Source organism: Lissotriton helveticus, chromosome 5_1 (assembly GCF_964261635.1).
Source record: "Lissotriton helveticus chromosome 5_1, aLisHel1.1, whole genome shotgun sequence".
Classification (NCBI taxonomy): Eukaryota; Metazoa; Chordata; class Amphibia; order Caudata; family Salamandridae; genus Lissotriton; species Lissotriton helveticus.
Genome location: NC_136065.1, coordinates 590,196,681 through 590,209,662, shown reverse-complemented (window position 1 = coordinate 590,209,662; position 12,982 = coordinate 590,196,681). Strand labels below are relative to the sequence as shown.

At 40.8% G+C, this 12,982-nt stretch overlaps 1 protein-coding gene across 4 annotated transcripts in view; it reads left to right on the top strand.

Annotated features, from left to right (window-relative positions):
• CSGALNACT2 (chondroitin sulfate N-acetylgalactosaminyltransferase 2) overlaps window positions 1–12,982 on the top strand; it is a 264,875-nt gene that overhangs the window by 232,943 nt on the left and 18,950 nt on the right. For all 4 annotated transcript variants that reach the window (XM_078642940.1, XM_078642941.1, XM_078642943.1 and 1 more), the window contains exon 7: window positions 2,596–2,677. In XM_078642940.1, the coding sequence (XP_078499066.1) occupies window positions 2,596–2,677 (82 nt within the window). The remainder of the gene's footprint in view (window positions 1–2,595; window positions 2,678–12,982) is intronic.

Genomic DNA, 12,982 nt, shown 5'->3' with positions numbered 1-12,982 from the left:
AAACTTCTCCAGCTGTCCAAAGGGAGTAATGAACATTGAAGTTCCAGTACCCTGAATCCATAACAGTAGAATTCTAAACACTGTTACTGAGTGGCATGCTTCTACTCCATGCAGTGCTCCATGGTTAATGTATCAAGCAGCACATCTTTGTTTCTTCTCTTTCTTGCCTTCTTCCTCCATTTGCCCTTTGTCTTTCTTCCCTCTGTCCTTCCCTTTTTGCCTTCCTACCTTCCTTTTTTGTCTGCTTTCCTCCCTTTCTTCTGCTTTCCTTACTTTAGTATCTTCAATCTTGCCTTTTTTTTGTCAAAGGCGAGGCTAGGAACCAATGCCAGATCCATGGCTTATTTAGGTCTGTGTTATTCAAGACCTTTTTGATTTGACTAAAAGTATGCATACCATAGTTACTTATAGGGGTATTCAGCCAGACTTCATCCATTAGTCTTTAAATTGTGTCATTCACATTTTTCTTCCACTCACTCCATCATGCATCAAGGAGCAATGTTAGCCCACTTCATCCATTGACTGACTTCATTCACTGTGACTTACTGCATGGTGATCCATCAGCACATCCTGACACAAGGTAGTTCCCTTCAGTACCGGGTGTACTATGGTAATGTGTACGTTTTTGAGACCAGAAAAACGTTACCTTTAGCCATAGTTTTTTTTTATTATTAAATTTAATGACTTTCTGGAAGCTTCCCAAACAATAACGTTTTGCAAAGTCATAACAAAACAATAATTTCCATAAGGCTGTAGGCCAATACCAGACCTATTGGCTTTCCCAGTGCTTGTTTAATATGGCCTTGGAACATGGTCTGTTAACTAAAAACTATGTATTTTATATATTTTAATATGCTTTTTAAACTTTTAAACTGTAGTATTGCACTATCGTTATTATTTAATAGAATTGTGTCTGTCTGAATAAATGATGGATTTTCTAGTGTGCGCACACACAATATATTTATCCCAATCTTTATTTTGCAGCCCAACACTGTGGAATGTTGACCCCTGACATCATATCGTTGACACCAGTGAGAATTGTAGTCTCACTTAGCTCCAGGTTTCAATGCTTGGATAGAATGTGTTTCATTTTAAGTTAGTCCATCACAAATTAAATGTAGATCCGGAAGTAGCAACTTCATGCTTGTACCTTAAATACCTAGCTCCTTCCCTGAGGCCACCATACTGCCCGCATTATCCTGGATTACATTATTTTTTTTCTCGAAGCCGTATTTTTGCCATCACAGCTTTAAGCTGTTCCATTTTCGTTGCTTAGCTAAAATATCAAAGCCATTCTGACAAACATCTTGGTTTACACTTTCGACTTGATACTGACTCTTTAATTCTCACGTTCTTTTCTAAATTCTTCTTACGTGATTCTTTGTGCCAAAGATGTTTTTGGTAGTGAAATGCTTTGAATTTCAATCATTTAGGCTAATGAGTCCATTATTATCTAAGAAAAAGCTTTTGGAGCCAGTAATATTGAATTCCCAGGGAGGCTGGTCTACCAAATTTTTGTTCTAGCAGGGTGTGATGATTTCACAGCGAAAAATTGATCACTGCTCCCAGTAATTCACTTGTTATTGTCTTTTTTTCCCCCTGATACTTGGTGATGCCTGGAAGGTGAAGGGAATCCCTTCCGTGCACTGCCTATGGGAGTACACACCACAGTTTATTCTTCATGCCTCCTTGCAAAGCCTGGCTGCCAGTAAAGTCTCAGCTGACAATTGGAAGAGGAAGGGGCCTAACATCGAGCCTCTACCCATCATTGGGTAGACCAAATAGAAAAGCAAAAGAAAATTTATACCACCACTAATGCCCTCTCACAAGCTCACACCCATGTCTACCCAATGAAGTTACAACATCTGAAAAGCATTCACCTCTTAAATCACGAATTAAGTGATGTGCTTCTGTGCAATGCTTGTGAGATACTGTGGTTCATTTTTATTTTTGTTTTGTATGCAATTTTGAAAGGTTATATTTGTCTTGCATTATGGGGAAGTTGCATGATGTCAAGTCCTCATGCTTCCTGGTTTTGAAATACTTATTTTGATATGTCCTGATGTTGGTTTTCCTATGATGAAAAAAAACTTGGTCTGCTCCATTTTGTCTAGCTTGTTGTGGAATGTTCCAGATTACAAGAGTCAACTTGTATAAAGGGCAACTTCTTTAAACCCTCCCATGCGCCCCCCCCCCCAAATATCTATCTATATATATATATATATATATATATATATATATATATATAGAGATAGTACTTTGTGTCCGATTATCTGGGCGGCTGTGGGTGCACTTACATGAACTCACTGCAGACGGGAGTATAAACAGCAATACTGGGGCTAGCATCCACAGTTTGCATCTAATTTCAATATCTAGTTGAACAGATTCATACCTAATTTATAAATGACCGTAAGAAATAAAGGTATATTTATATTTTGTTTTCTTATTTTGTGATCTTTTTTAACTTTTCCAAATGTGAAATTCGGCTAAAAATGAACTGCTCAGTTATTTACTGTTTGTGAAAGGCGAAACGAATGCTGTTAGCTTTTGTCCACGAAACCACATTTTTTAAAAAGATTTATCTCCTGCCTGCAGGTCCACAAGAAGGATTCTGGTTTTTGGAGAGATTTTGGTTTTGGGATGACTTGTCAGTTTCGTTCTGATTTTCTAACTGTTGGTAAGTGATGATGAGTATTGCTTTATTCATTTTATCCTATTTTTCCAAGATTCTATTTCCCTGTTTTTATTTCTGTGAAATGACACCATTTCCGTATTTAAATATTTATATTTAGGTTTATGTCTCGGATTGGATAATCTGCTTGCAAAATGCTCATTTTCGGCTTAACACGATGAAGGCCAAATAAAACGAAAGTCTAATGAAAATATAGCCTTTATTTTTTTGATTTTTCCTTGATTACTTCTAGTCCTTATAAGGTTCACGGACTGAGGCAAATGATTGATTTTCAAGAACTTTCATACGGGTTCCCAGGGTTGCATTTCAAGAGACTTAATTCTCGCGGATGTATGATCAGAACTAAAAATGTTAACACAAGTAGTTGGTGAGTGGGGAACTAAATTAAATGTAGTTTTGAATAATATTGACAAATGCGCAACTGTGTGTTTTAAATATACCTACGTCCATGTGTTGTCAAGTAAAGCATCGGGTGGCTTCTTGTGGTCTAATTCTGGATTTAAGTGGCCCAAAAAAACATTTTAGCATTTATTGAAATGTATCAATTTACCTCCTCACGTGCTTGTAACAGTTTCAGATCTCGTCGTGTTTTTACAATATAAGCATTACTATGTTCTTCTTTGCAAGTTCTGATGTGTGTTTGATTTCACTAAGTTGGTATTTTAAATTTGATGAAAAGGCTTTTTAGTGCTAGAAACATTTTGATCATAATCTCTGCTACATTCTTGTCTTAACAGTTCAAAACCTTTTAATGTTCCAAATGCTCGCTCCTGCTTAAAGCAGTCCAAGTTGCCCATTCGAATTTCAATTCCAGTCAGTCAACTCAGGCACCCACGCCTACACATATGAACACTGTTAGAAATGTAGTACTCATCGCCTCCAAAGCATCCATCATATAAGCAGCTTTACATACTTTTCCCTCTCCAAGAGAGAAAACTAAAGTGGAAGTCGCATGGGAATCAGAGTTAAGAATTCCTTGGCCGATTAATTTTTGGGGGAAAATCTGGCTTAAAATCCGCAAGTCCTCAAGAGCGGCCAATACTACGCAAACACTTTTTTACATTTATAACAGACTCCTCTCTACATCTACCTTTCACACTAGGCAAGCGCATATCTCAGACACTTGTTGGTCCTGCTCCACGTCACAAGCTGACCTCTTTCACATGCTTTTTAACTGTCCTCTTGTCCATGATTTCTGGATTAAGATTTGGGTCCAAATAAATTCTATCCTCAACACTAATCACCCTTTTGCCCCCACACACATTTTCATGGGTAGTCTTTCTCCTATTTTTGAGAATTGTGAGTCCACCGTGAAAATCGTTGACCTATTGGTGGCAGTGGCCTTCCAGCAGATCACAAAAAATTGGAAAGATTTTACTAAGTGATCATTCCAGGCGTGGTAATTTCTTCCATACTTCTGTATATTTTTATTCTTCTTTCTATAATTTTATTTTATCTTGCTTGAATATTGTTTTCTCTGCATTTTCAACCATTTTTACCCTTATGATCACATAGATGTTATAAGTATATTAAGTATCAATCACAGGTTATTTCTCTTCTTTTTTTTTTTCTTTTGTGTTATGTTAAGTTTTTGTATTTCCTTCAATAAACTTATTTTGAACAGAAAACCTCTGAATGAGTAGCTACCTAGCGCAAGATATTTCTAGGCTGCTGCATACACACAACTTGTTTTCTTACCTTTAAGGAGACAACGTAATACTTTTTTCAAATGCCAAGATGCAATCATTGGAGCAGTTCATTTTATGTACGCAAACCTTGAAAGGGGCCCGGAGAGAGTGGTAGCATTTACTCAACCAAAACAAAAACTAAGATTCTCTATGGGTAATCAACATCTAATTGGTTATTGTTGATCTAGTGTTTCTAAAAATTGTTTTTTTAAAAGGGCGATGTGCTTCATCATAGGACTCCTCCTTATATCAAATGATGTGGGCTACTGGGCTACAACCCTGTGAGGCAGGGAAGCTCTTGGGCCTAAAAGTTTGTGTCCCTGATACACTGTAGCACTCATTGGGCCACCACAACTATGACTAAGTAAAGCATGACTCATAGTCGGCCATTGCAGACTGGCAGTGCAATCTTTAAATTTCTAACTTGACTTTGCCATTTAAATCGGTGGCAAAGCCCAAACTTTCCTAGTTAATATTTGTCACCCCTAAAGCAGGCCTCCTTAGCAAAGGCAGTATGCATTACATTAAGAAGAAGAACATGTGCTTTATAAACTTTACGTGTCCTGACAGTAAAAACCTGCCTTTTCATTTCCTGTGGAAAGGACAGTAGCCCCATTGTCAAGTATGGTGTTAAACGCTGACAACGCAGGAGTGCTAACTTCAAAATGGGACTACTAAATATTGTACTTCAAGTTATCAAACGAATAATTGTATTAAACCTGACTTGATGCTCATGTCGAATTTAATGTACATTTTGTATAAATGGCAACTTTCGAAAGTTGCCACAGTGTTGACCACAGTTTTCAGGAGCCTTTTACGGTTGCCCACAAGTTGCTGTCCTTGAGACGGCTTTCTGCCATACTGGCGAGAGGTGTGATCAACTCTGAGGAAGAGGTGAAGCTGAAGCCTGCAGAGACGCTGGAACAGGGGCTGTAGCAGTGATTCGAACTGCACAGTGCTAATGCTGCCGGTGCTTTGCAAGGGTCAGGCACAGCTTCCGAAACAGCTATTCGACTAACACAAAGACAAATTGTGAGGGATCAGTACATGCAGTGATAATGGCTTTTCAGAGTATATGAGACCATTATCTATGAGAACTGAGTAGGTGAACAACCAGAAAACAGTTGAATAGGAGATGCAAAAAGGATCCGTGAAGAGAAAGCAAACCCTGCCTAGTTCTGAGCAGAAATGCTGGGCACAGCAGGGACCCACGGGATATAGTCTTGAGGCTTGGCAGGGGTCCGGCTTCTTTATCTCGGAGTAGTGATGTGGTATATATGTTAATTGTGGGACAGATTGGAGAGGGGGAGAAGAGAGAAGTAGGAGAGCAAAGTCACAAAGAATTAGAGAGAGCCAGTGGCTGAAGCAAAGGGACATAAACAGGAAAAGGGTGAGTGGTGGGAACCATGGGAGAGACTGGAGAAAGATGGATGGGTAGGAGCAAGGCTATAGGGTTAGGCAGGGAAGAAAAGGCTGGGCGGCTGAAGCAACAGGACACAAGGCAAACAGAGGGGCAGACAGGAGCAGGGAGAGGCAACTCGTAAAGGAAAGGAGAAGGAGAGACTGACGAGTAAAGCAGCACCCCAGTAGCCAATTTTAGCTACCAGCTGCCTGTAGCTACAGGGAAGGGCTAAACACAGGCAGTATAGGGATTTGTGGGAAGAAGCAGCACATGAGGGAAGGAGCAAGAAGACGTGAAGGAGCACACGAAGGAAGGAGCAAGAAGACGTGCACTCCCATGAAGTGCCCACAAAAGAAGGAAAAATTAGTTTCCTGAAAGTGACCAGTGGAAGGATACAACCAAAGGGATCAACTCTTATTGCGCACGACTTGCAGTGAACCTATTTCTGTTCATTGTGCAGATTTCTGTCAATGATAGCCAGAAACTGGTCCTTGGATGCTTGATTCCGGTCCAGGAAAGACATGGCTTGGCAGTTCGGGCTGGAGTGTTCCCATGAGGCACAGGGTCAAGGCTGATTTGCATATGGCCATGTCTGAACTGGCGTGGTGTGGAGTGCAAAAAAACGATGGATTTAGGCCCAGATCTCTGTACTGGGGTGAATGTATGACATTGCTCTGCATTCTGTCCATCAATTGTTGTTTTTGCAGATTTCTGTCAGGCCCTTTGCCCAGCTGCCTTTGACTGTGTGCAGGGAGGGTTGGCTGTAGGGCTTGTTTGGCCTTCCACTGGGCTTAGTTTGCTAGCTGTCAAATTTCCTGCAGATTAATTGAACAGCGCCAAAGTTAATTTTGAATGAAGGTCTAATTTCCCTCCCATTTATCTTTACTTTGCTGACAGCTCTACTTGAAACTTGACGTAACCAACAGTTATCTATACCCCCTAACTGCACGCCACATTTGATGCAGATTTATGAAACTGTGATATAGTTATAAGCAATTAAACATTTATTTGACCGTAGCCTTTTAATGTGCCTCTATGGTGGGTTAGCACAAAACGTGACATACAAATCAAACATGAAACCTTTGAATCTTGTAAGCTTCTGCCACATTTTGTGCAGATTCATCACACACTTATTATCAAGTGAACTCTTTATTGCCCCATTTTTTTATTGGCCCTTCTTTGTGGACCCGCACAAACTTAGAAATACTAAAAGGTTAAAATGTTAAGCAGCTGCCAGGTTTTGTGCACATCCATAAAACTGTGCAAAAGTAATTAGTAAATGAAATATGGTTTTTACTCCTCCCTCTTACATTTGTTCCTACTGAATTGGATCTTTATGAAACCTAATGTTTGTGTGATGTGTAGCTGTAGATACATAGCTGTACTCTCCTGCCATCTAGTGTTGGGCTTGGATATGTACAATTTGTTTTTTTCTGATTTTGTTTGAAGAAAGTCTTTCGAGTCACGAGGTATGGTGTCTCCTTGCTTATGCAGTATTGCACACGAACATTGTGTCCATAGTAAGATTGTTTTCTTCTGCCATTGGGTTCGGACGTACTTTGTTGAGGCTTGGATTCGACTGCTTTTGAGCCATAGTCTGCACCGAATCAAAACATTGTAGTTGACATTGGGGCCTACTCCTGTACTGAGTCACCACCTCAAAAGCAAACTGTTTTAAATATTGAAGACACACGGAGTAGCAGTAAAATGAGCCTTCTTTATTAATTCGGCCACTGTCCTTCACAGCGTTTAACTGTCAATGCACTTGAACTTTCTAATGCGAGCACCATCGGAATCTTAAACACAGATGGAAAGGAGGGGTGGGTGGAACATACCAAAAGGAACATATACTTTTATAGCCTATAAAATACACATGAGGCATATGGTTTATAACTTAATAAATTGCAATACATCTCCCTTCCGATAGATAGGGCAAACGTACCTAACATGAAAGATATATACAAAGGTGTTTACGTTCCATATACAACATGTCTAATAATGGACACAATTGTGATACAAGCTTCTTAAAGAACCAGTTAAAAAGAATAACAAAAGAACTCAAAAGTTATTTGCCTTCATGCTTAACAATTCTATCTTTGCTTCATTATCTAACTGAACCACATTGAGGTACACTCTAGTTATTTGACGAAGAGGATGGGTCTTGCTGAGATTTTGGGGTTCATATGGACCTGTATCCAGTCACCTTTCTTCCACTCCTGCATTTTTACTGCATGTTTATTGTCGACCCATGTTTTATATTTAGATTGATGTTGCTGTACTTTCTCATGGGGTTTGGCTACATCAATAGTTATGATTTTGGTACCTGGTTCCCTACCTCAACAGCCACAAAAGGAGAAATACCATCAATGAGATTAGGTGACGTGTGATATGACCATATACTGTCACGCAAGGATTTTACTACATCCTGGCCGTTGACTATAGCTAGTTGGACATGCTCATTGGTCATATGATTCATCCTTTCTACTAACCCATTGGTTTTGGGGCAGTATAAGGCAGTTTCCCTTGTGTTTTTTTGTTAAGGTTTCCCAAGAATTCCTTAATTTCCTGGGAAGTAAATTGGACAATGTCAGTTACAATCGTCATGGGTATTCCTTCTCTGCAAAAAAAAAATTAGGAATTCAATTGCTATGTTAGTGTTGGTACGGTGGTCAAATTTAGTAGAAATCCAAGGAGAGGTACAAACAGTTAACACCATCATGAATCTTTTGTAAGCCCCCAAGCCTTCCATGAGTCCAATTAATATCCAAGGTTAGTTTATTCCATGATTATTTTAATACTTGTACTGGGGACAAGGGTGCTTACTGTATGATTTTGGACCTACAACTTTTTGCATAGCTAATACAATCTTTTACTTTCTATTCCACCAAGGAGTCCATTTTAAGAAACCTGAAGTTATTTCCCATTTTGTTTAGGCACCTACCCAGGTGTCCCTCATGAGCCAATTCAATAATTATTACCTTTAATCCTTCTTGTGATATAACTGTCATTGCGACAAATTCTCCCTTCAAGAATGTTTAGTTCATGCCTTATCTCTCAATAATCCTTTAGTTATTCTTTTATGTCACTGCCCTTAGTAGGCCAAACTTTTATTATCATGTCTTTAAGTATGCTAAACCGTTTATCTTTCCTCATGCATTCCTCCCATTCGTTCTCAGGTAACGCAGGCACTTGTGCAGACAAAATGGGGATGTTTAGGGCTTCTTGTATTTCTTCTTTTAGCGGTCCTCTGGAAAGAAAACCTGCAATTTTATTTTCACCACCTGGTTCATATTCCAATTTGAAACAAACATTTTCCAGACCAAGTATCTATTGAGATATATGTGGAGTGCTGCATTCCACCCCTTTGATAGTGAACATGAATGTAAGGGGTTTGTGGTTCTACGTAAGGTACATTTTTTGGCCCATAGGTAAAACTGAAAATGTTTTGCTGCCCAAAAGCAGACTGGGGCCTCTCTTTTACAATTACAGAATAATTACATTCTGCTTTGGTTAGGCACCAGGATGCAAACGCTATTATTCTGTCTTCTCCCTCCCCTTTGTGAGAAAAGGTAGCACCTAGACCTTTGTTGGAGGCATTCTGTTTTCTTCCCAGGATCAAACGTTCCTAACGCTGAAGAGTTCATTATTTCTTCTTTCATTTTATCAACCACATCTTTATTTCAATCTTCCTACACAAACTCCTTGTTTTTAAGAGATCACGCAAACATTCACACTTATCAGAGAAATTCTTCACGTATTTCGCCATATAGATAAGCCCATAAAGTATTTCAATTCATCCTTACTCTTGGGGTTAGGAGCATCTCTTACTGTTAGTATTAAACAATTTTTCGGTCTGACCACTTCCTTCGATATCGTTTGACTTAAATAGTCAACAGAGCTGACTCTTAGTTGGCATTTGCTTTGTTGGACAGTGAACCGTAAATTCATCAATCTTTTGAAAACTTTCTGTAATGCTTTGTCATGTGCTTCTGTGGAGGACCCGTAGACCAGTATGTCGGCTTGAAATCATCATCATCATGGTCTTTATTTCAGCAACATATGCCATAAAAGGTACAAAGAACATTGCATCAGACACAACTAGTGATAAAACATTAAAATATTAAAACATGTAAAACCAATGTACAAAAATAGAGGCCAGCCTTAAACATACAGATATTGTCGATATAATAAATTTATAATTTGACAGTTGTCATACATCCCCAACTAAAAGATATCTTCTCTTATGCCAAACTATCCCCAAATATTTAGCTAGTGCAAAAACTATATGCCCAGATAGGTCGGTCTTAAAGACCCTATATGCTTGCAAGCAGTGAGAGAACCCAAGGTTTTTACACACTGGGACAATCCATTTCCTCCTCGCCTACGCGTAAGCATTACAAAAAAACAGTATGTGCAAATCAGTTTCCTGTTCGAATTTACACCCTGGGCAATGGGTCGGGGAAGATTCGGCCCATTTACTAGTATGGGCCCGTATCGGCAAACTGCCATACCTCCATTGGAGATAGTTTCCTGATAGTAGTTGGGAATATGACCTCTAAAACCGTTTCAAACCTATAAATGTCCTTAGTTATTAAAAATGATACCGTTAGAGTGCCTAGGCCTGTTCTTTGTAAGTGTGTGGCTAGTTTGCTTTCCTGATACTGAGTGGTAAGCTGCCTCCGTGTGACCCTGGAGCATGATGACAATGGGTCAGACCATAAGGTGGATAACCCTAATTTCCCTAGTTCTTTCTTTATGTAATTTAACCAGGGAATTTTCCCAACATTTGGAAGGGTAAGAATTTCCTGCAGTTCTAGCCTATAGTTAACTAGCTCTGGTACAGACCATATCCTGCGCCAGAATATTTAAGGCCGTAGTCCCATATCTTCATCGAGTGGTCTCAAACCCAAGTCGAGTCTCATTGGCAACATGGGGGTGCTGGGGGGAAGTGATAAAAGCTGTCTAATAAATTTATTGTCTATTGCTACTAAATCGTGGTGTCACATGTAGCCCCAGAGTTCACTTCCATACATGACCGCACCCCTAGCCTGTGCTCTGTAGATCTCTAATGGGGGACCGACCGGCTTAGAAGAAGATTTATTTTTAGTAACAAGCTTAATAATTCCGCCTGCTCTTTGGGCCAGCTTTAGTTGTGATTTCTCCCGTTGGTGCACCCACGACATCTTTTCATTTAGGGTAATCCCCAAGTACTCAAAGGTTCGAACCCTCTCTAGTCTGTTAGCACCAATATACGGATTAGAGCGAGTTTTAGTTGGTGGGTTGAAGACCATATATTTTGTCTTCAGTGCATTGATCTCGAGGCCATGGTCTTTACAAAATGCCTCGAAACCATTGAGAACTCGCTGAATCCCCATTGGCGACTTGGACAGCAGCAGGGTGTCGTCTGCGAACATAATCGCCGGCACCCTGCTGCCTCCAAGTTTGGGGGCATCGCTGTTTTCAACCCCATTCAGGTGGGCAATTACCCCGTTGACGTAGAGGCAAAACAGGGTCGGTGCAAGCACACAGCCCTGTCTTACCCCCCTGCCAACGGGGAATCTATTGGACAATGTTCCCTCCCTGCTACATCTGACCTGAGCATAGTTATCAGTGTGTAATCTGACAACCATGTTTAGAAGATTTTGCGGGACCCCCAGGCCAGAAAGCACGGACCAAAGTTTCCTACGAGGTACAAGATCAAAAGCCGCTCGTAGGTCAATGAATACAGTGTAGAGGCTGCCACCCTCCAACTGTACCGTTTTCCAAAATAAGATGGCAAGACGAAAGACTTGATCTATAGTGGATACTTTATTACTCCAGTATTGGAACTTTCATAGATTCCCATTGCTTGTATCATTCCCCGTCGTCGGACTGGGAGCCTCGGTAATAATAAATATATATATATATATATATATATATATAAATATATACTTGGGTAAATACACCCTAATAGGTGTAAAAAGTAAAAAATTAGGCCTAGGCCTCATTATATTTTGTAGCCTATAGGTGTCCTTATGTAAAAAGACCCAAACTCACATTAGCAACCAATCAGATTAGCCTCACCCTGTGGAACCTTCCTGAGAAAGCTCAGAGCCTCAGATTTTCTACGGCATCGTTGGTGACAGGGAGTCTCCTTAGAGCTCTGCTCTAACTTCTACTTTGAGGTACTATTTAAGCTGTTTTTTAACAGGATTTCTTTGAATTTTTACTATGGCTGATAAGGAAAAGAAGAGCCTTTTCAGGCCTTGTGCCAAAAAACTACTTTATACTGAGGATAAACACAAGGACTGTATATACTGTTTATACCCTGACCACAAGCCAGAGGGTTGTAAGATATGCAGAATGATGTCTGTTAAGACCCTTCGTGATCGTGAAGGAAGGTTACTTCTTTGGGTCAGAAAGTTGGAAAAGAAGGAGGAAGTGGTATCTAGTGACGAGGAAGATGCCAGATCATCATCTTCCAAGACATCTTTGAAGAGGGGTGTACCATCTGTGGAAGTTTCATCTGAACCCCCCTCAAAGGCTATGCGTGGGACCTCTGATAGGTCTGGCAAGCCCGGGCCTAGCGAATCTCCTCACGAGAGTGTAAAGGAGAGGGAAAGGCAAGCACCTCAGGTGCAGAAGGCAAAGCTGGATGAGGGCTCGGCTGGGCCTTCACATCAGGAGAAAGTTTCTAAGTCCTTCAGAAAACCAACTGTAGAGGCTTCAACAGTGGTCAAAAAAGGCTCTAAAGCCTCTGTGGTGACTTTGTCTCCTCATACGTCGACGAGCCATCCATCGACGACGACGACGTCGACGAGGACCTCGACGACGATGCCGTCGACGAAGACTGGGTCGACGACAGCGTCGACGACGATGACTACGTCGACGGTTACCACCTCGTCGACGAAGACAATTCCGTCGACGATGACTATCCCGTCGACGGTGGCAATCTCGTCGATGACGACGATCTCGTCGACGAGGGCGAGCCCGTCGACGATGGCAGTTCCGTCGACTATGACGAACCCGTCGACGATGACGAGCCCGTCGACGATGACGATCCAGTCGACGGTGAAGTTTCTCGTCGACAGTCCCGTCGACGACGGTTCAGGCTATGGAGACGCCGTCGACGGCAGGTGATAGAGAGGGCGCCAGGAAGAGGAGAATAACTCCGGATATGACTTCACCTAGAAAGGTGTCATCATTACCCCCAGCCCTATT